This window comes from Lonchura striata, chromosome 34 (genome assembly GCF_050655825.1).
Source record: "Lonchura striata isolate lonStrDom1 chromosome 34, ASM5065582v1, whole genome shotgun sequence".
Taxonomy (NCBI): domain Eukaryota; kingdom Metazoa; phylum Chordata; class Aves; order Passeriformes; family Estrildidae; genus Lonchura; species Lonchura striata.
Genome location: NC_140736.1, coordinates 5,125,826 through 5,147,164, shown reverse-complemented (window position 1 = coordinate 5,147,164; position 21,339 = coordinate 5,125,826). Strand labels below are relative to the sequence as shown.

The following is a 21,339-nucleotide window of genomic DNA, read 5'->3' as shown; positions in this document are numbered from 1 at the left end:
CACCTGAGACCCCCCCAAACCCACCTGAGACCCCCTCAAACCCACCTGAGACCCACTTTGTACCCCACCAAACCTCCCCATGGAGGGCAGGTGGGACCCCCAGACACACCTGGGACCCCCCTGAACACATCTGGGACCCCCCAAACCCACCTGAGACCCCCCCAAACCCACCTGAGACCCACTTTGTACCCCTCCAAACCTCCCCATGGAGGTGTTCAACGGTCTCACCAAGTACATCTGGGTGAGTGTGGGCAGGTGGGACCCCCAAACACACCTGGGACCCCCCAAATACACCTGGGACCCCCCCAAACCCACCTGAGACCCCCTCAAACCCACCTGAGACCCACTTTGTACCCCTCCAAACCTCCCCATGGAGGTGTTTCACCGAGCACATCCAGGTGAGTGTGGGCAGGTGGGACCCCCAAACACACCTCGGACCCCCCTGAACACACCTGGGACCCCCAAACCCACCTGGGAACCCCCCAAAACCCACCTGAGACCTACCTGAGACCCCCCCAAACCCACCTGAGACCCACTTTGTACCCCTCCAAACCTCCCCATGGAGGTGTTTCACCGAGCACATCCAGGTGAGTTTGGGCAGGTGGGACCCCCAGACACACCTGGGACCCCCTGAACACACCTGGGACCTCCAAACCCACCTGAGACCCCCTCAAACCCACCTGAGACCCACTTTGTACCCCTCCAAACCTCCCCATGGAGGTGCTCAACAGCCTCACCGAGCACATCCAGGTGAGTGTGGGCAGGTGGGACCCCCAAACACACCTCGGACCCCCCTGAACACACCTGGGACCCCCAAACCCACCTGGGAACCCCCCAAAACCCACCTGAGACCTACCTGAGACCCCCCCCAAACCCACCTGAGACCCACTTTGTACCCCTCCAAACCTCCCCATGGAGGTGTTTCACCGAGCACATCCAGGTGAGTGCGGGCAGGTGGGACCCCCAAACCATCTGGGAACCCCCCAAAACCCACCTGAGACCCACTTTGTACCCCTCCAAACCTCCCCATGGAGGTGTTCAACGGTCTCACCAAGTACATCCAGGTGAGTGTGGGCAGGTGGGACCCCCAGACACACCTGGGACCCCCTGAACACATCTGAGACCCCCTCAAACCCACCTGAGACCCACTTTGTACCCCTCCAAACCTCCCCATGGAGGTGTTTCACCGAGCACATCCAGGTGAGTTTGGGCAGGTGGGACCCCCAAACACACCTGGGAACCCCCTGAACGCATCTGGGACCCCCCAAACCCACCTGAGACCCCCTCAAACCCACCTGAGACCCACTTTGTACCCCTCCAAACCTCCCCATGGAGGTGTTCAACAGCCTCACAGAGTACATCCAGGTGAGTGTGGGCAGGTGGGACCCCCAGACACACCTGGGACCCCCTGAACACACCTGGGACCCCCCTGAACACATCTGGGACCCCCAAACCCACCTGAGACCCCCTCAAACCCACCTGAGACCCACTTTGTACCCCTCCAAACCTCCCCATGGAGGTGTTCAACGGTCTCACCAAGTACATCCAGGTGAGTGCGGGCAGGTGGGACCCCCAGACACACCTGGGACCCCCCTGAACACATCTGGGACCCCCCAAACCCACCTGGGAACCCCCCCAAACCCACCTGAGACCCCCCCAAACCCACCTGAGTCCCACTTTGTACCCCTCCAAACCTCCCCATGGAGGTGTTCAACGGTCTCACCAAGTATATCCAGGTGAGTGTGGGCAGGTGGGACCCCCAGACACACCTGGGACCCCCTGAACACATCTGGGACCCCCCTGAACACATCTGGGACCCCCAAACCCACCTGAGACCCCCCCAAACCCACCTGAGACCCACTTTGTACCCCTCCAAACCTCCCCATGGAGGTGTTCAACGGTCTCACCAAGTACATCCAGGTGAGTGCGGGCAGGTGGGACCCCCAGACACACCTGGGACCCCCCTGAACACATCTGGGACCCCCCAAACCCACCTGGGAACCCCCCCAAACCCACCTGAGACCCCCCCAAACCCACCTGAGTCCCACTTTGTACCCCTCCAAACCTCCCCATGGAGGTGTTCAACGGTCTCACCAAGTATATCCAGGTGAGTGTGGGCAGGTGGGACCCCCAGACACACCTGGGACCCCCTGAACACATCTGGGACCCCCCTGAACACATCTGGGACCCCCAAACCCACCTGAGACCCCCCCAAACCCACCTGAGTCCCACTTTGTACCCCTCCAAACCTCCCCATGGAGGTGTTTCACCAAGTACATCCAGGTGAGTGTGGGCAGGTGGGACCCCCAAACACACCTGGGACCCCCTGAACACATCTGGGACCCCCAAACCCACCTGAGACCCCCTCAAACCCACCTGAGACCCACTTTGTACCCCTCCAAACCTCCCCATGGAGGTGCTCAACAGCCTCACCGAGTACATCCAGGTGGGACCCCTGGACACCCCTGGGACCCCCCAAGCCCCCCAGACCTGCCCAGTGCTCCCAGTGCCCCGGGGGGTCTCGGGGGTCCCTCCCAGTGCCCGGTGTCCCCCAGGGCCCCTGCACCGGGAACCAGCAGAGCCTGGCCCACAGCCGCCTCTGGGACGCCGTCGTCGGCTTCCTGCACGTCTTCGCGCACATGATGAAGAAGCTGGCCCAGGTGGGCGCTGGTTGGGTGCTGGTGGGGCGCTGGGGTGGCACTGGGAGTTACTGGGAGGTAACTGGGAGCTCCGGTGCGCAGGACTCGTCCCAGCTGGGGCTGCTGAAGGAGCTGCTGGACCTGCAGAAGGACATGGTGGTCATGCTGCTGTCCCTGCTTGAAGGTACCTGGGGAGAGTCCCCCTTGTGCCACCCAAGGTGTCCCCAGGTTCACCAGCTGTCCCCTGACCACCCAGATGTCTCCTGACCACCCAAAGTGTTCCCTGACCACCCAAAGTGTCCCTTGAACACCCGGATGTCCCCTGGACCACTCAAGGTGTCCCTTTGACCTCCCAGATGTCCCTTGACCACCCAAAATGTCCCTTGACCACCCAAGGTGTCCCCTGACCATCCAAAATGTCCCTTGACCACCCAAGGTGTCCCCTGACCACCCAAGGTGTCCCCTGACCATCCAAAATGTCCCTTGACCACCCAGCTGTCCCCTGACCACCCAAAGTGTCCCTTTGACCACCAAGTGTCCCCTGACCACCCAAGGTGTCCCTTTGACCACTCAAGGTATCCCCAGACCACCCAAAGTGTCCCTTGACCACCCAGGTGTCCGTTGACCACCCAAGGTATTCCTTTGACCTCCCAGATGTCCCTTTGACCACCCAAGGTGTCCCTTGACTATCTAAGGTGTCCCTTGACCACCCAAGGTGTCCCTTGACCTCCCAGATGTCCCTTTGACCACCCAAGGTGTCCCTTGACCACCCAAGGTGTCCCTTGACCACCCAAGGTGTCCCTTGACCTCCCAGATGTCCCTTTGACCACCCAAGGTGTCCCTTGACCACCCAAGGTGTCCCTTGACCACCCAGCTGTCCCCTGACCACCCAAGGTGTCCCTTGACCACCCAAGGTGTCCCTTGACCATCCAAAATGTCCCTTGACCACCCAAGGTGTCCCTTGACCACTCAAGGTGTCCCCTGACCATCCAAAATGTCCCTTGACCACCCAAGGTGTCCCTTGACCACCCAGCTGTCCCCTGACCATCCAAAATGTCCCTTGACCACCCAGGTGTCCCTTTGACCACTCAAGGTGTCCCTTGACCATCCAAAATGTCCCTTGACCACCCAGCTGTCCCCTGACCACCCAAGGTGTCCCTTGACCACCCAGCTGTCCCCTGACCACCCAAGGTATTCCTTTGACCTCCCAGATGTCCCTTTGACCACCCAAGGTGTCCCTTGACTATCTAAGGTGTCCCTTGACCACCCAAGGTGTCCCTTGACCATCCAAAATGTCCCTTGACCACCCAAGGTATCCCCTGATCACCCAAAGTGTCCCTTGACCACCCAAGGTGTCCCTTGACCTCCCAGATGTCCCTTTGACCACCCAAGGTGTCCCTTGACCTCCCAGCTGTCCCTTTGACCACCCAAGGTGTCCCCTGACCACCCAAGGTGTCCCCATGCCCCCCAGGCCGTCCCCTCGGCTCCGGGGCCGCCCGCAGAGCGGTGACGCCGCCGTGTCCCCGCAGGGAACGTGGTGAATGGCACCATCGCCCGGCAGATGGTGGACATGCTGGTGGAGTCCTCCAGCAACGTCACCATGATCCTCAAGTTCTTCGACATGTTCCTGAAGCTGCGCGACATCGTTTCGTCCGACGCCTTCCGCCACTTCGTCACCGACCCGCGCGGGCTCATCTCCAAGAAGGACTTCCAGAAGGCCATGGACAGCCAGAAGCAGTACGAGCCCGACGAGATCCAGTTCCTGCTCTCCTGCTCCGAGGCCGACGAGAACGAGATGATCGACGTGGAGAGCTTCGCCCAGCGCTTCCAGGAGCCGGCGCGCGACATCGGCTTCAACGTGGCCGTGCTGCTGACCAACCTGTCGGAGCACGTGCCGCACGACCAGCGCCTCAAGACCTTCCTGGAGCAGGCCGAGAGCATCCTGGATTATTTCCGACCCTTCCTGGGCCGCATCGAGATCATGGGGGCGGCGCGGCGCATCGAGCGCATCTACTTCGAGATCAGCGGCGCCAACAAGGCGCAGTGGGAGATGCCGCAGGTCAAGGAGTCCAAGCGCCAGTTCATCTTCGACGTGGTCAACGAGGGCGGCGAGGCCGAGAAGATGGAGCTCTTCGTCAACTTCTGCGAGGACACCATCTTCGAGATGCAGATCGCCTCGCGCATCTCCGAGGAGGAGGCGCCGCGCGACGAGGAGGAGGAGGAGGACGAGGACAGGGAGGAAGAGGAGCCGGCCGAGGCGCCGGCGCCGGCTCTGCTGGGTTTCGGGGCGCTGCGGCGGCTGCTGGGGTCCCCGCAGACGTGGCGCCGCAGGATCAGGAGGCTGCGCAAGAAGTCGGGGCGCGAGCTGGCGTGGGAGGCGGGCGCGGGCGCGGGGCGCGTGGCGCTGGGCGGCGTGCTGGGGGGACTGGGGGTGCTGGGGGCCGTGGGGCGCCTGGCCTGGAGCTCGCTCTTCGGCGGGGGGCTGGTGGAGGGGGCGCAGCGCCTGGGGGTCATCGAGGTGCTGGGCTCCATGCCCGACCCCACCCAGGACGCCGTGGGTGGCGGCGAGGCCGGGGTGGGCGACGAGGGGGGACCCCCAGAGCCGGAGCAGCCCCCCGAGGCGCAGCTGGAGGCGCCCCCGGCCGAGGAGGAGGAGGAGGAGGAGCGGCGGGAGGTGAAGGCGGTGCCGGCGGGGCCGGGGGCGCGCAAGGACCCCCATTTCAGGCTGGCGGCCCCCGACGCCCCCGGGGGGCTCGGGGACATCGGGGAGCCCCCCGGGGCTGACCCCCCCACGCCCGAGGGGACCCCCATCCTGCGCAGGAAGATCGGGGTAAGGGGGGGAAAAGGGGATTTTGGGGGTTTTTGGTGGGGGTCAGTGTGGAGGGTGGGGCGTGGGGAGATTTTGGGGGTCCCTGTGGCCGTTCCTGGTGGAGGAGTGTTGGGGGCACCCTTGGGGGGGAAATTCTGGGGGTCCCTTCGAGGGAGGGGGAGTCCCCGGGGTCCCCTGTGGAGGGTGGGACACCACGGAGGGTCCCCAAAACCCCCATCCCAACCCCCTCCATGGCCCTGCCCGGCCTCAGGGGCACTTTGGGGGGTCCCGGGGGGGATGTACCCCCCAACCCCCCAACTCGGACCCCCCTTGTCCCCCCCAGGAGATGGCGGAGCAGGCGGGGGAAGGCCAGAAGGAAGAGGAGCCCCCGGCCGAGACCGAGAAAGCCGAGTAAGGCCGGGGGGCTTGGGGAAGGGAATTTGGGGAGGGGTCCCTGCCCCGCGGGGGGCTGTCCCCGAGCCCCCCAAACCCACCGTGGGCCGCCGTCCCCCAGCACGGAGAACGGCGAGAAGGGCGGGGGTCCCGAGGGGCCCGAGGAGGAGCCCCGCGCCCCCCCGAAGCGGCGCAAGTCGGTGCCCCGGGAGCGCCGGGAGCCCCCGGCCGAGGGCGGCTTCGACTTCTGGGGAGAGCTGGAGGTGCAGAGGGTCAAATTCCTGGTAAGGGGGGGCCCGGGGGTCTCTGGGGGAGGGGGGTTTGGGATTTGGGGGGTCCCGGGTTGGGGGTGGTCCCCTGGATTGGCCGGTTCCGCTCCCTGCAGAATTACCTGTCGAGGAACTTCTACAACCTGCGGTTCCTGGCGCTGTTCCTGGCCTTCGCCATCAACTTCATCCTCCTCTTCTACAAGGTGGGGGGCTGGGGGGGAATTTGGGGGGGCTTGGAGCTCGGGGGGGGTGGTTTAGGGGGTCCTGGGTCGCCACAGAGCTGCTGAGATGAGGTGGGGACACCCCAGAGCCCGGCACTGCCGTCGGAGCTTGGGGTGGGGATGCACGGAGGGGTCTGGGGACACTTTGGGGGACCCCAGACCCCGGTATCCCAATCTGGGGGGTCCCCAGACCCCTATGACCCCACTGAGTGGGGTTTGGGGACACTTTGGGTGCCCCCAGACCCCAATACCCCATTCTGGGGGATCCCCAGACCCCTGTGACCCCACTGAGGGGGGTTTGGGGACCTTTTGGATGCCCCCAGACCCCAGTACCCATCATGGGGGGGCTCCCCAGACCCCAATACCCCATTCTGGGGGGTCCCCAGACCCCTGTGACCCCACTGAGGGGGGTTTGGGGACACTTGGGTGCCCTCAGACCCCAATACCCCATTCTGGGGGGTCCCCAGACCCCTGTGACCCCGCTCAGGGGGGTTTGGGGACACTTTGGGTGCCCCCAGACCCCAATACCCCATTCTGGGGGGTCCCCAGACCCCTATGACCCCACTGAGGGGGGTTTGGAAACACTTTGGGTGCCCCCAGACCCCGGTACCCATCATGGGGGGGCTCCCCAGACCCCAATATCCCATTCTGGGGGGTCCCCAGACCCCTGTGACCCCACTGAGGGAGGTTTGGGGACACTTTGGGTGCCCCCAGACCCCAATACCCCATTCTGGGGGGTCCCCAGACCCCTATGACCCCACTGAGGGGGGTTTGGGGACACTTTGGGTACACCCAGACCCCGGTACCCATCATGGGGGGGCTCCCCAGACCCCAGTACCCCATTTTGGGGGGTCCCCAGACCCCTATGACCCCACTGAGTGGGGTTTGGGGACACTTTGCATGCCCCCAGACCCCAATACCCCATTCTGGGGGATCCCCAGACCCCTGTGACCCCACTGAGTGGGGTTTGGGGACACTTTGCATGCCCCCAGACCCCAATACCCCATTCTGGGGGGTCCCCAGACCCCTATGACCCCACTGAGTGGGGTTTGGGGACACTTTGGATGCCCCCAGACCCCAATACCCCCGTTGTGGGGAGCTCTGGAGCCCCCCTGTCCCCGTGGGGGTCCCTCACCTGTCCCCCGTCCCCGCAGGTGTCCGAGCACCCCCCGGGCGCCCCGGAGGAGCCCGAGGGCTCCGGGGCGGCCCCCGAGGAGGACGGGGCCGTGCCGGGGGGCGCGGAGGCGGCGGGGGGGGTCCCGGAGGAGCCCGAGGTTTATTATTTCCTGGAGGAGAGCACGGGCTACATGGGCCCGGCCCTGCGCGGGCTGGCGCTGGCCCACACGCTGGTGGCCTTCCTGTGCATCATCGGCTACAACTGCCTCAAGGTGACCCCCCCGGGGTGTCCCCAAAACGCTCTGGGGGTCCCCAGTGGCTGGGTGTCCCCAGATCTGGGTGTCCTCAAACCTCTGTGTGTGTCCTCAAATCTGTGTGTGTCCCCAAATCCGTGTGTGTATCCCCAAATCTGTGTGTCCTCAAATATGTGTGTGTCCCAAAATCTGTGTGTGTCCCCAAATCTGTCCTCAAACCTCTGTGTGTGTCCTCAAATCTGTGTGTGTCCCCAAATCTGTGTGTGTCCCCAAATCTGTCCTCAAACCTCTGTGTGTGTCCTCAAATCTGTGTGTCCCCAAATCTGTGTGTGTCCCCAAATCTGTCCTCAAACCTCTGTGTGTGTCCCCAAATCTGTGTGTCCCTAAATCTGTGTGTATCCCCAAATCTGTGTCCCCAAATCTGTGTGTCCCCAAATCCGTGTGTGTCCCCAAATCCGTGTGTCCCCAAATCTGTGTTCCCAAACCTCTGTGTGTGTCCCCAAATCTGTGTGTCCCTAAATCTGTGTCCCCAAACCTCTCTGTGTGCCCCTAAATCTGTGTGTATCCCCAAATCTGTGTGTCCCCAAATCTGTGTGTCCCAAAACCTGGCTGTCCCCAAATCCGTGTGTCCCTAATCCCTATGTGTGTCCCTAAATCTGTGTGTCCCTAAATCTGTGTGTCCCCAAATCCGTGTGTGTCCCCAAATCCGTGTGTGTGTCCCCAAATCTGTGTGTCCCCAAATCTGTGTGTCCCTAATCCATGTGTGTCCCCAAATCTGTGTCCGCAAATCTGTGTGTGTCCCCAGTCCCTGTGTGTGTTCCCAAATCCGTGTGTGTCCCCAAATCCATGTGTCCCCAAATCCATGTGTGTGTCCCCAAATCTGTGTGTGTCCCCAAATCCGTGTGTGTCCCCAAATCTGTGTGTGTCCCCAAATCTGGTTGTCCCCAAACCCCCAGTGTCCCCAATGTCCCCTGTGACCCCCTCAGTGTCCCCTGTGACCCCCCAATGTCCCCAGATCCCCCTGGTGATCTTCAAGAGGGAGAAGGAGGTGGCGCGGCGCCTCGAGTTCTCGGGGCTCTGCTGTGACACCCCCTGACCCCTCAGTGTCCCCAATGTCCCCTGTGACCCCTCAGTGTCCCCAGTGTCCCCTGTGACCCCCCCGGTGTCCCCTGTGACCCCCCCGGTGTCCCCAGATCCCCCTGGTGATCTTCAAGAGGGAGAAGGAGGTGTCACAGCACCTCGAGTTCTCGGGGCTCTGCTGTGACACCCCCTGACCCCTCAGTGTCCCCAATGTCCCCTGTGACCCCTCAGTGTCCCCAGTGTCCCCTGTGACCCCCCCGGTGTCCCCTGTGACCCCCCCGGTGTCCCCAGATCCCCCTGGTGATCTTCAAGAGGGAGAAGGAGGTGGCGCGGCGCCTCGAGTTCTCGGGGCTCTGCTGTGACACCCCCTGACCCCTGGTGTCCCCAGTGTCCCCAGTGTCCCCTGTGACCCCCCAATGTCCCCAGATCCCCCTGGTGATCTTCAAGAGGGAGAAGGAGGTGGCGCGGCGCCTCAAGTTCTCGGGGCTCTGCTGTGACACCCCCTGACCCCTGGTGTCCCCAGTGTCCCCAGTGTCCCCTGTGACCCCTCAGTGTCCCCAATGTCCCCTGTGACCCCCTCAGTGTCCCCTGTGACCCCCCAATGTCCCCAGATCCCCCTGGTGATCTTCAAGAGGGAGAAGGAGGTGGCACGGCGCCTCGAGTTCTCGGGGCTCTGCTGTGACACCCCCTGACCCCTCAGTGTCCCCAATGTCCCCTGTGACCCCTCAGTGTCCCCAGTGTCCCCTGTGACCCCCCCGGTGTCCCCTGTGACCCCCCAATGTCCCCAGATCCCCCTGGTGATCTTCAAGAGGGAGAAGGAGGTGGCGCGGCGCCTCGAGTTCTCGGGGCTCTGCTGTGACACCCCCTGACCCCTCAGTGTCCCCAATGTCCCCTGTGACCCCCCCAGTGTCCCCTGTGACCCCCCCGGTGTCCCCAGTGTCCCCTGTGACCCCCCCGGTGTCCCCAGATCCCCCTGGTGATCTTCAAGAGGGAGAAGGAGGTGGCGCGGCGCCTCGAGTTCTCGGGGCTCTACATCACCGAGCAGCCGCCGGACGACGACGTCAAGGGACAGTGGGACCGCCTGGTGCTCAACGCCCAGTACGGCACTGGGAGGGACTGGGAGGCACTGGGAGGGACTGGAAGGCGACTGGGAGGCACTGGGAGGGACTGGGAGGGAACTGAGAGGGACTGGGAGGGAACTGGGGGGCACTGGGAGGGACTGGGAGGGTACTGGGAGGGACTGGGAGGGACTGGGAGGCACTGGGAGGGAACTGGAAGGCACTGGGAGGGCACTGGGAGGGAACTGAGAGGGAACTGGGGGGCACTGGGAGGGACTGGGAGGCACTGGGAGGGACTGGGAGGGACTGGGAGGGACTGGGAGGCACTGGGGGGCACTGGGAGGGAACTGGGGTGAACTGGAAGGGAACTGGGAGGCACTGGGAGGGCACTGGGAGGGAACTGGGAGGGACTGGGAGGGACTGGGAGGCACTGGGAGGGCACTGGGAGGGACTGGGAGGGAACTGGGAGGGACTGGGAGGGGACTGGGAGGGACTGGGAGGGGACTGGGAGGGCACTGGGAGGGACTGGGAGGCACTGGGAGGGCACTGGGAGGGAACTGGGAGGGAACTGGGGGGCACTGGGAGGGACTGGGAGGGTACTGGGAGGGACTGGGAGGGAACTGGGGTGCACTGGGAGGGACTGGGAGGCACTGGGAGGGCACTGGGAGGGAACTGGGGGGCACTGGGAGGGACTGGGAGGCACTGGGAGGGCACTGGGAGGGAACTGGGAGGGAACTGGGGGGCGCTGGGGGGTAGTGAGGGGGTATTGGGGGACACTGGAGAGCACTGGGAGGGACTGGGGGGCACTAGAAGGCACTGGGAGAGCACTGGGGGGCACTGGGAGGGAACTGGGGGGCACTGGGAGGGACTGGGAGGGAACTGGGAGGGCATTCAGGGGCACTAGGAGGCACTGGGAGGGAACTGGGAGGCACTGGGAGGAAATTGGGGGGCACTGGGACAGAATTGGGGGGCACTGGAGGGCACTGGAAGACAATGGGAGGCACTGGGAGGCACTGGGAGGGAACTGGGAGGGCACTGGGGGCACTGGGAGGGAACTGGGAGGGGGTTGAGGGGGTTCCAGGGGTCCCAAGGGGCTGGAAAGGAGGTCTGGGGATTTCGGGGGGGGGGTCTCACAGAGATTTCAGGTGGTGCTGGGGGATCCCTGGGGACCAATTGGGGTCCCCCGGGGTCCCCCCTGCCCCAATTGGGGCTGTGGGGAGGGGGCTTCACCCCCACTGACCCCCCCCTTTTTTTTGTGCCCCCACCAGATCCTTCCCCAGCAATTACTGGGACAAGTTCATCAAGAGGAAGGTGAGGAGGGGTCTTGGGGAGGACACCCCCTACCCACATTTTGGGGGTTTCCCCGGACGCTTTGAGGGGTTTTTCACCTGGATTTTGGGGTCCCCCCGCAGGTGATGGAGAAGTACGGGGACATCTACGGGCGGGAGAGGATCGCCGAGCTGCTGGGCATGGACCTGGCCAGCCTGGAGATGGGGGCCCAGGGCGAGCGCAGGGCCCCCCCCGACAGCTCCCTGCTCACCTGGTGGGCCCGGGGGGCACCCTGGGGGTCCTGGGGGGAGAGTTGGGGTCTTAGATGGGGGATTTGGAGGCGTTTGGGGGGGTCTAAGGGGGTGTTTGGGGTCTTAGATGGGGGATTTGGGGGCGTTTGGGGGGGTCTAAGGGGGGGTTTGGGGTCTTAGAGGGGGGATTTGGGGGCGTTTGGGGGGGTCTAAGGGGGGGTTTGGGGTCCTAGGGTGGGGTTTGGGGTCCTAGGGGGGGGTTTGGGGTCTTAGATGGGGGATTTGGGGGCGTTTGGGGGGGTCTAAGGGGGGGTTTGGGGTCTTAGATGGGGGATTTGGGGGCGTTTGGGGGATCTAAGGGGGGTTTGGGGTCCTAGGGGGGGGATTTGGCAGAGTTTGGGGGGTCTAATGGGGTCTAAGGGTGGGGTTTGGGGTCCTAGGGGGGAATTTGGGGGAGTTTGGGGGGGTCTAATGGGGTCTAAGGGTGGGGTTTGGGGTCCTAGGTGGGATTTTGGGGGAGTTTGGGGGGTCTAAGGGGGGGTTTGGGGTCCTAGAGGGGGGATTTGGCAGAGTTTGGGGGGTCTAATGGGGTCTAAGGGGGGGTTTGGGGTCCTAGGTGGGATTTTGGGGGAGTTTGGGGGATCTAAGGGGAGGTTTGGGGTCCTAGAGGGGGGATTTGGCAGAGTTTGGGGGGTCTAATGGGGTCTAAGGGTGGGGTTTGGGGTCCTAGAGGGGGGATTTGGCAGAGTTTGGGGGGTCTAATGGGGTCTAAGGGTGGGGTTTGGGGTCCTGGGGGGGGGTTTGGGGGATCTAAGGGGGGGTTTGGGGTCCTAGGTGGGATTTTGGGGGAGTTTGGGGGGTCTAAGGGGGGGTTTGGGGTCCTAGGTGGGATTTTGGGGGAGTTTGGGGGGTCTAAGGGGGGGTTTGGGGTCCTAGAGGGGGGATTTGGCAGAGTTTGGGGGATCTAAGGGGGGGTTTAGGGTCCTAGAGGGGGGATTTGGCAGAGTTTGGGGGGTCTAATGGGGTCTAAGGGTGGGGTTTGGGGTCCTAGGGTGGGGTTTGGGGTCCTAGGGGGGGGTTTGGGGGATCTAAGGGGGGTTTGGGGTCCTAGGTGGGATTTTGGGGGAGTTTGGGGGGTCTAATGGGGTCTAAGGGTGGGGTTTGGGGTCCTAGGGGGGGTTTGGGGGATCTAAGGGGGTTTGGGGTCCTAGGGGGGAATTTGGGGGAGTTTGGGGGGTCTAAGGGGGGGTTTGGGTTCCTACGGGGGGGGTTGGGGGATCGAAGGGGGGTTTGGGGGCCTAGAGGGGGGATTTGGGGGCGTTTGGGGGGTCTAAGGGGGGGTTTGGGGTCCTAGAGGGGGGATTTGGGGGAGTTTGGGGGGCATTTGGGGGAGTTTGGGGGGTCTAAGGGGGGATTTGAGGTTCTAGAGGGGGAATTTGGGAGAGTTTGGGGGGTCTAAGGGGGTCTAAGGGGGGGATTGGGGTCCTAGGGTGGGATTTGGGGGAGTTTGGGGGTCCTATGGGGGTCTAAAGTGGGGGTTTGGGTTGCTGGGTGGGTCCTAGGGGGGATTTTGGGGTGCCATAGGGGTCTAAGGCAGGGTGAGGGTCCTGGGTGGTCTGCGGGCAGTCGGACACCCACCTCATGGGTCTGGGGACTCACCTTGGGGGGTCCTGGGTGGTCCCGGGTGGGGGATTTGGGGTCCTGTAGGGGGCTAAGGGGGGGGATTTGGGGGTCCTGGGGGGGATTTGGGGTCCTGTAGGGGTATTAGGGTGGGGTTAGGGGTCCTGGGGGGGATTTGGGGTCCTGTAGGGGTCTAAGGGTGGGGTTAGGGGTCCTGGGGGGGATTTGGGGTCCTGTAGTGGTCTAAGGGTGGGGTTAGGGGTCCTGGGGGGGATTTGGGGTCCTGTAGGGGTCTAAGGGGGGGTTTAGGGGTCCTGGGGGGGATTTGGGGTCCTGTAGGGGTATTAGGGTGGGGTTAGGGGTCCTGGGGGGGATTTGGGGTCCTGTAGGGGTCTAAGGGGGGCCTATGGGGGTTCTGGGGGGGATTTGGGGTCCTGTAGGGGTCTAAGGGTGGGGTTAGGGGTCCTGGGGGGGATTTGGGGTCCTGTAGGGGTCTAAGGGGGGGTTTAGGGGTCCTGGGGGGGATTTGGGGTCCTGTAGGGGTCTAAGGGTGGGGTTAGGGGTCCTGGGGGAGATTTGGGGTCCTGTAGGGGTCTAAGGGGGGGTTAGGGGTCCTGGGGGGGATTTGGGGTCCTGTAGGGGTCTAAGGGGGGGTTAGGGGTCCTGGGGGGGATTTGGGGTCCTGTAGGGGTCTAAGGGGGGGTTTAGGGGTCCTGGGGGGGATTTGGGGTCCTGTAGGGGTCTAAGGGGGGGGATTTGGGGGTCCTGGGGGGGATTTGGGGTCCTGTAGGGGTCTAAGGGGGGGTTTAGGGGTACTGGGGGGGATTTGGGGTCCTGTAGGGGTCTAAGGGTGGGGTTAGGGGTCCTGGGGGGGATTTGGGGTCCTGTAGGGGTCTAAGGGGGGCCTATGGGGGTTCTGGGGGGGATTTGGGGTCTTGTAGGGGTCTAAGGGGGGGTTTAGGGGTCCTGGGGGGGATTTGGGGTCCTGTAGGGGTCTAAGGGGGGGGATTTGGGGGTCCTGGGGGGGATTTGGGGTCCTGTAGGGGTCTAAGGGGGGGTTAGGGGTCCTGGGGACAGACCCCCACCTCATGGGTCTGGGGGCTCCCCTGGGGGGGTGGTCCTGACCCTTCCTGGGGGGGCATCCCCACCTGCTGACCCCCCACCTGCCGTGCCCCCGCCCCAGGATCACATCCATCGACATCCGCTACCAGATCTGGAAATTCGGGGTGATTTTCACCGATAACGTGAGTCGGGGGTCGCAAAGCCGGGCCGTGGGACCCCCCCCACTCTTTTCCCCGATTTTGGGGTGACCCCCAGGTGTGCCCCCCTTCCAGTCCTTCCTGTACCTCACCTGGTACATGGCCATGTCCCTGCTGGGCCACTACAACAACTTCTTCTTCGCCTCGCACCTCCTGGACATCGCCATGGGCGTCAAGACGCTGCGCACCATCCTCTCCTCCGTCACCCACAACGGCAAGCAGGTGTCGGGGGGCACCCCTGGGCGCTGGGGAGGGGGTCCCGGGGGTCTCCTCAGACCCCCCTGACCGCCCCTGTGCCCAGCTGGTGATGACGGTGGGGCTGCTGGCCGTGGTGGTCTACCTGTACACCGTGGTGGCCTTCAACTTCTTCCGCAAGTTCTACAACAAGAGCGAGGACGAGGACGAGCCCGACATGAAGTGTGACGACATGATGACGGTGAGAGTTTTTGGGGGGGGTCCCCAGGTGGGTTTTTGGGGTTCCGCGGGGGTGTCCCTGACCTCCTCCCCCACCCCGCAGTGTTACCTGTTCCACATGTACGTGGGGGTCCGGGCCGGGGGGGGCATCGGGGACGAGATCGAGGACCCGGCGGGGGACGACTACGAGCTGTACCGCGTGGTGTTCGACATCACCTTCTTCTTCTTCGTCATCGTCATCCTCCTGGCCATCATCCAGGGTGGGCACCCCGTGGGAAGGGGGTGGGGAGGGGGTTTCAGGGGGTCTGGGGGTCATGGTCATCCTCCTGGCCTTCATCCAGGGTGGGCACCCTGTGGGAAGGGGTGGGGAGGGGGTTTCAATGGAGCTGGGGGTCATCGTCATCCTCCTGGCCATCATCCAGGGTGGGAACACCTGGCAGGGAATGGGGAGGGGGCTCTGGGGGCTTTGGGGGTCATCGTCATCCTCCTGGCCTTCATCCAGGGTGGGCACCCCATGGGGAGGGGTGGGGAGGGGGTTTCAATGGAGCTGGGGGTCATCGTCATCCTCCTGGCCTTCATCCAGGGTGGGCACACCATGGGAAGGGGTGGGGAGGGGGTTTCAGGGGGTCTGGGGGTCATCGTCATCCTCCTGGCCTTCATCCAGGGTGGGCACCCTGTGGGAAGGGGTGGGGAGGGGGTTTCAATGGGGCTGGGGGTCATCGTCATCCTCCTGGCCTTCATCCAGGGTGGGAACCCCATGGGAAGGGGGTGGGGAGGGGGTTTCAGGGGGTCTGGGGGTCATCGTCATCCTCCTGGCCATCATCCAGGGTGGGAACACCTGGCAGGGAATGGGGAGGGGGCTTTGGGGGTCATGGTCATCCTCCTGGCCATCATCCAGGGTGGAACACCTGGCAGGGAATGGGGAGGGGGCTTTGGGGGCTTTGGGGGTCATGGTCATCCTCCTGGCCTTCATCCAGGGTGGGAACACCTGGCAGGGAATGGGGAGGGGGCTTTGGGGGTCATGGTCATCCTCCTGGCCATCATCCAGGGTGGAACACCTGGCAGGGAATGGGGAGGGGGCTTTGGGGGCTTTGGGGGTCATGGTCATCCTCCCGGCCATCATCCAGGGTGGGCACCCTGTGGGAAGGGGGTGGGGAGGGGGTTTCAGGGGGTCTGGGGGTCATCGTCATCCTCCTGGCCTTCATCCAGGGTGGGAACACCTGGCAGGGAATGGGGAGGGGGCTTTGGGGATCATCGTCATCCTCCTGGCCATCATCCAGGGTGGGAACACCTGGCAGGGAATGGGGAGGGGGCTTTGGGGGCTTTGGGGGTCATCGTCATCCTCCTGGCCTTCATCCAGGGTGGGAACACCTGGCAGGGAATGGGGAGGGGGCTTTGGGGGCTTTGGGGGTCATCGTCATCCTCCTGGCCTTCATCCAGGGTGGGCACCCCGTGGGAAGGGGTGGGGAGGGGGTTTCAGGGGGTCTGGGGGTCATCGTCATCCTCCCAGCCATCATCCAGGGTGGGAACACCTGGCAGGGAATGGGGAGGGGGCTTTGGGAGTTATCATCATCCTCCTGGCCTTCATCCAGGGTGGGAACACCTGGCAGGGAATGGGGAGGGGGCTTTGGGGGCTTTGGGGGTCATCGTCATCCTCCTGGCCTTCATCCAGAGTGGGCAGCTCATGGGGAGGGGTGGGGAGGGGGTTTCAGGGGGTCTGGGGGTCATCGTCATCCTCCCAGCCATCATCCAGGGTGGGAACACCTGGCAGGGAATGGGGAGGGGGCTTTGGGGGTCATCGTCATCCTGGCCATCATCCAGGGTGGGAACACCTGGCAGGGAATGGGGAGGGGGCTTTGGGAGTTATCATCATCCTCCTGGCCATCATCCAGGGTGGGAACACCTGGCAGGGAATGGGGAGGGGGCTTTGGGGGTCATCGTCATCCTCCCGGCCATCATCCAGGGTGGGCAGCCCATGGGAAGGGGTGGGGAGGGGGTTTCAGGGGGTCTGGGGGTCATGGTCATCCTCCCGGCCATCATCCAGGGTGGGCACCCTGTGGGAAGGGGTGGGGAGGGGGTTTCAGGGGGTCTGGGGGTCATCGTCATCCTCCTGGCCTTCATCCAGGGTGGGCAGCCCATGGGAAGGGGTGGGGAGGGGGTTTCAGGGGGTCTGGGGGTCATGGTCATCCTCCCGGCCATCATCCAGGGTGGGCACCCTGTGGGAAGGGGTGGGGAGGGGGTTTCAGGGGGTCTGGGGGTCATCGTCATCCTCCTGGCCTTCATCCAGGGTGGGAACACCTGGCAGGGAATGGGGAGGGGGTTTCAGGGGGTCTGAGGGGTGGGGAGGGGGCTTTGGGGGTCATCATCATCCTCCTGGCCTTCATCCAGGGTGGGAACACCTGGCAGGGAATGGGGAGGGGGTTTCAGGGGGTCTGAGGGGTGGGGAGGGGGCTTTGGGGGTCATCATCATCCTCCCGGCCTTCATCCAGAGTGGGAGCCCCTGGCAGGGGTGGGGAGGGGGTTTCAGGGGGTCTGGGGGGTGGGGAGGGGGCTTTGGGAGTTATCATCATCCTCCTGGCCTTCATCCAGGGTGGGAACCCCATGGATGGGGATCTGTGGGGTCAGTCTGGGGGTCCTGGAAGGGGCTGGAGGGGATCTGGGGAGATCTGGGGGTCCTGGAAGGGCATGGGGGGGATCGGGGGGTCCTGGAAGGGGCTGGGGGGAATCTGGGGGTCCTGGAAGAGGCTGGGGGGGATCTGGGGAGATCTGGGGGTCCTGGAAGGGGCTGGGGAGGATCTGGGGTTCCTGGAAGGGGCTGGGGAGGATCTGGGGGTCCTGGAAGAGGCTGGGGGGGATCTGGGGGTCCTGGAAGGGGCTGGGGAGGATCTGGGGGTCCTGGAAGAGGCTGGGGAGGATCTGGGGGGGGGGGATCTGGGGGTCCTGGAAGGGGCTGGGAGGGATCTGGGGGTCCTGGAAGGGGCTGGAGGGGATCTGGGGAGATCTGGGGGTCCTGGAAGGGGCTGGGGGGGGATGTGGGGGTATCTGGGGGTCCTGGAAGAGGCTGGGGAGGATCTGGGGGTCCTGGAAGGGGCTGGGGAGGATCTGGGGAGATCTGGGGGTCCTGGAAGGGGCTGGAGGGGATCTGGGGAGATCTGGGGGTCCTGGAAGAGGCTGGGGGGGGGATGTGGGGGTATCTGGGGGTCCTGGAAAAAACTGGGGGGGACGTGGGGGTCTCTGGGGGTCCCCTCCCGCTGACCCCCCACTCTGTGCCCCCCAGGTCTGATCATTGACGCCTTCGGGGAGCTGCGGGACCAGCAGGAGCAGGTGAAGGAGGACATGGAGGTGAGTCCGAGGATTGCGGGGGGGGGCAGGAGGGTGAAGACCCCCTCCCCTCCACTCAGGTGGGGTTGGGGGGCGCAAAGACCCCTCTGTGACCCCTCCCCGGGCCCCCTCCCCAGACGAAATGTTTCATCTGCGGCATCGGGAGCGATTATTTCGACACGACGCCGCACGGCTTCGAGACCCACACGTTGGAGGAGCACAACCTGGCCAACTACATGTGAGACTTGGGGGGGCTTGGGGGGGGATTTTGGGGGGTCCTGGAGGGGTCTGGGGGTCCCTGCTGATCTCTCACACCCCCCGGATCTCCCCCCTGCCTCAGGTTTTTCCTGATGTATTTGATCAACAAGGACGAGACGGAGCACACGGGGCAGGTGGGGAGGAGGGGGGTTCTGGGGAGGGGGCGTGGGGGGGGTCACTGGGGGTTCTGGGGGGGGTCCCAGGGTGGTCTGGGAGGTTTGGGGGGTCTGAGGATGGTCTGGGGGGTCTAGGGGGGTCCCAGGATGGTCTGGGGGGGGGTCCCAGGATGGTCTGGGGGGTTTGGGGGGTCCCAGGGTGGTCTGGGGGGGCTTGGGAGGGTCACTGAGGGGTTCTGGGGGGGGTCCCAGGATGATCTGGGGGGTTGGGGGGGGTCACTGAGGGGTTCTGGGGGGGGTCCCAGGATGGTCTGGGGGGTTTGGGGGGGTCACTGAGGGGTTCTGGGGGGGGGTCCCAGGGTGGTCTGGGGCGGTTTGAGGGGGTCTGAGGATGGTCTGGGGGGTCTAGGGGGGTCCCAGGGTGGTCTGGGGGGGGTCTCAGGATGGTCTGGGGGGTTTGGGGGGCACTGAGGAGTTCTGGGGGGGGGGTCCCAGCATGGTCTGGGGGGTTTGGGGGGTCACTGAGGGGTTCTGGGGAGGTCCCAGCATGGTCTGGGGGGTTTGGGGGTCACTGAGGAGTTCTGGGGGGGGTCCCAGGATGGTCTGGGGCGGTTTGAGGGGTTCTGAGTATGGTCTCGGGGGTCTAGGGGAGTCATTGGGGGTTGTGGGGGGTCTCAGGGTGGTCTGGAGGGGCTTGGGGGGGTCACTGAGGATTGTGGGGGGGGTCCCAGGGTGGTCTGGGGTGGTCTGAGGGGGTCTGAGGATGGTCTGGGGGGTCTAGGGGGGTCATTGGGGGTTGTGGGGGGGTCCCAGGGTGGTCTGGGGGGTTTGGGGGGTCACTGAGGGGTTCTGGGGGGGTCCCAGGATGGTCTGGGGTGGCTTGAGGGGGTCTGAGGATGGTCTGGGGGGTCTAGGGGGGTCCCAGGGTGGTCGGGGGGGGGTCCCAGGATGGCCTGGGGGGTTTGGGGGTCACTGAGGGGTTCTGGGGGGGTCCCAGGATGGTCTGGGGCGGTTTGAGGGGGTCTGAGGATGGTCTGGGGGGTCTAGGGGGGTCCCAGGGTGGTCTGGGGGGGGTCCCAGGATGATCTGGGGGGTTTGGGGGGTCACTGAGGGGTTCTTGGGGGGTCCCAGGATGATCTGGGGGGTTGGGGGGGGTCACTGAGGGTTGTGGGGGGGTCCCAGGATGGTCTGGGGCGGTTTGAGGGGGTCTGAGGATGGTCTGGGGGGTCTAGGGGGGTCCCAGGGTGGTCTGGGGGGGGTCCCAGGATGGTCTGGGGGGTTTGGGGGGTCACTGAGGGGTTCTGAGGGGGTCCCAGCATGGTCTGGGGGGTTTGGGGGGTCACTGGGGGTTCTGGGGGGGGTCCCAGGATGGTCTGGGGTGGCCTGAGGGGGTCTGAGGATGGTCTGGGGGGTCTAGGGGGGTCCCAGGGTGGTCTAGGGGGGGTCCCAGGATGATCTGGGGGGTTTGGGGGGTCACTGAGGGGTTCTGGGGGGGGTCCCAGGATGGTCTGGGGTGGTTTGAGGGGGTCTGAGGATGGTCTGGGGGGTCTAGGGGAGTCATTGGGGGTTGTGGGGGGGTTCCAGGGTGGTCTGGGGTGGTCTGAGGGGGTCTGAGGATGGTTTGGGGGGTCTAGGGGGGTCATTGGGGGTTGTGGGGGGGTCCCAGGATGGTCTGGGGGGGTCCACAGGGAGGGGCAGTCCCATGAGGGGGCTCTATAGGAGGGGTCTTTGTGGCATTTTGGGGGGTCTCTGTGGGATTTGAGGGGGTTTCTATTGGATTGGGGGGGGTATAGAGGATTTGGGGGGGGTCTCTAGAGGATTTTGAGGGGTCTTTGAGGGATTTGGGGGGTCTCCAGGGGATTTGGGGGGTGTCGATGGGATTTCGGGGTCTCCAGGGGATTTGGGGTGGGGTCTCTGTAATTCCCAGTGTGGGTGAGGGTGCTGTGGGGGTTCCCCATGCCCCAAAGCCCCCTCCCCAATTTCCCTGCCAGGAATCTTACGTGTGGAAGATGTACCAGGAGCGCTGCTGGGATTTCTTCCCGGCCGGGGACTGCTTCCGCAAGCAGTACGAGGATCAGCTGGGATGACCCCAAAATCCCCCTCCCCAAAATCCCCTTCCTCAAATCCCCTTCCCCAAAATCCCCTCCCCAAATCCCCTTCAAGTGCCTTTGACCTGACCCCCCCCCAATAAACGCTGCTGAGCGTCACTGGCTCGTCACTGACGCCCCCAAAAAACCCCAAATTTACCCCAAACCCTCTTCAAGTGCCTTTCCCCCTCCCCAAATAAACGCTGCCAAATGTTGCTGCTCCCCTCAGCTCATTATTGACACCCCAGGACCACCAAAACCCCCTGGGGGGACCCCCAAAAACAACTGGGGACCACCAAAACCAACTGGGGGACCCCCAAAAACAACGGGGGACCACCAAAACCAACTGGGGGACCCCCAAAAACAACTGGGGACCACCAAAACCAACTGGGGACCCCCAAAAACAACTGAGGACCACCAAAACCCCCTGGGGGGACCCCCAAAAACAACTGAGGACCACCAAAACCAACTGGGGGACCCCAGAAAACAACTGGGGACCACCAAAACCAACTGGGGGACCCCAGAAAACAACTGGGGACCACCAAAACCCTCTGGGGGACCCCCAAAACCCTCTGGGGACCCCAAAAATCAATTGGGGGACACGCAAAGCCAACTGGGGATCACCTCAGGGACCCCCAAAACCCTGGTGAACTGAGGGGAAAATGGGGGGAAATGTGAGGGGGAAAGAGAAGGAATTGTGAGGGGGAAATTGAGGGAATTGTGAGGGGGGAAAAGGGGGGAAATGTGAGGGGAAAAGGGGGGGAAATGTGAGGGAAAAAAAGGGGGGAAAACGTGAGGGGAAAAGAGAGAAATGTGAGGGATAAAAAGAGGGAATTGTGAGTGATAAAGAGAGGGAATTGTGAGGGGAAAATGGAGAGAATTGTGAGGAGAAAAGGAGGGAAATG

The 21,339-nt window shown here is 64.0% G+C and overlaps 1 protein-coding gene across 9 annotated transcripts in view; it reads left to right on the top strand.

Moving 5' to 3' along the window:
* The window catches only part of RYR1 (ryanodine receptor 1), a 155,096-nt gene extending 134,441 nt beyond the window's left edge, over nucleotides 1–20,655 (top strand). For 6 of the 9 annotated variants that reach the window (XM_085564839.1, XM_085564837.1, XM_085564838.1 and 3 more), the window contains 18 exons: nucleotides 2,556–2,660; nucleotides 2,742–2,823; nucleotides 4,169–5,469; nucleotides 5,792–5,859; nucleotides 5,963–6,125; nucleotides 6,227–6,313; nucleotides 7,486–7,719; nucleotides 9,749–9,879; nucleotides 11,108–11,150; nucleotides 11,252–11,382; nucleotides 14,163–14,223; nucleotides 14,314–14,460; nucleotides 14,540–14,674; nucleotides 14,756–14,912; nucleotides 17,930–17,994; nucleotides 18,111–18,211; nucleotides 18,314–18,365; nucleotides 20,339–20,655. In XM_085564839.1, the coding sequence (XP_085420965.1) occupies nucleotides 2,556–2,660; nucleotides 2,742–2,823; nucleotides 4,169–5,469; nucleotides 5,792–5,859; nucleotides 5,963–6,125; nucleotides 6,227–6,313; nucleotides 7,486–7,719; nucleotides 9,749–9,879; nucleotides 11,108–11,150; nucleotides 11,252–11,382; nucleotides 14,163–14,223; nucleotides 14,314–14,460; nucleotides 14,540–14,674; nucleotides 14,756–14,912; nucleotides 17,930–17,994; nucleotides 18,111–18,211; nucleotides 18,314–18,365; nucleotides 20,339–20,434 (3,159 nt within the window). In that variant the 3' untranslated portion in view covers nucleotides 20,435–20,655. Of the gene's footprint in view, nucleotides 1–2,555; nucleotides 2,661–2,741; nucleotides 2,824–4,168; nucleotides 5,470–5,791; nucleotides 5,860–5,962; nucleotides 6,126–6,226; nucleotides 6,314–7,485; nucleotides 7,720–7,780; nucleotides 8,399–8,716; nucleotides 8,813–9,748; nucleotides 9,880–11,107; nucleotides 11,151–11,251; nucleotides 11,383–14,162; nucleotides 14,224–14,313; nucleotides 14,461–14,539; nucleotides 14,675–14,755; nucleotides 14,913–17,929; nucleotides 17,995–18,110; nucleotides 18,212–18,313; nucleotides 18,366–20,338 lie in introns of those variants that run through there. The other 3 variants (XM_085564842.1, XM_085564843.1, XM_085564841.1) reach the window with 3 other exon arrangements.
* Nucleotides 20,656–21,339: the final 684 nt, after the last annotated feature.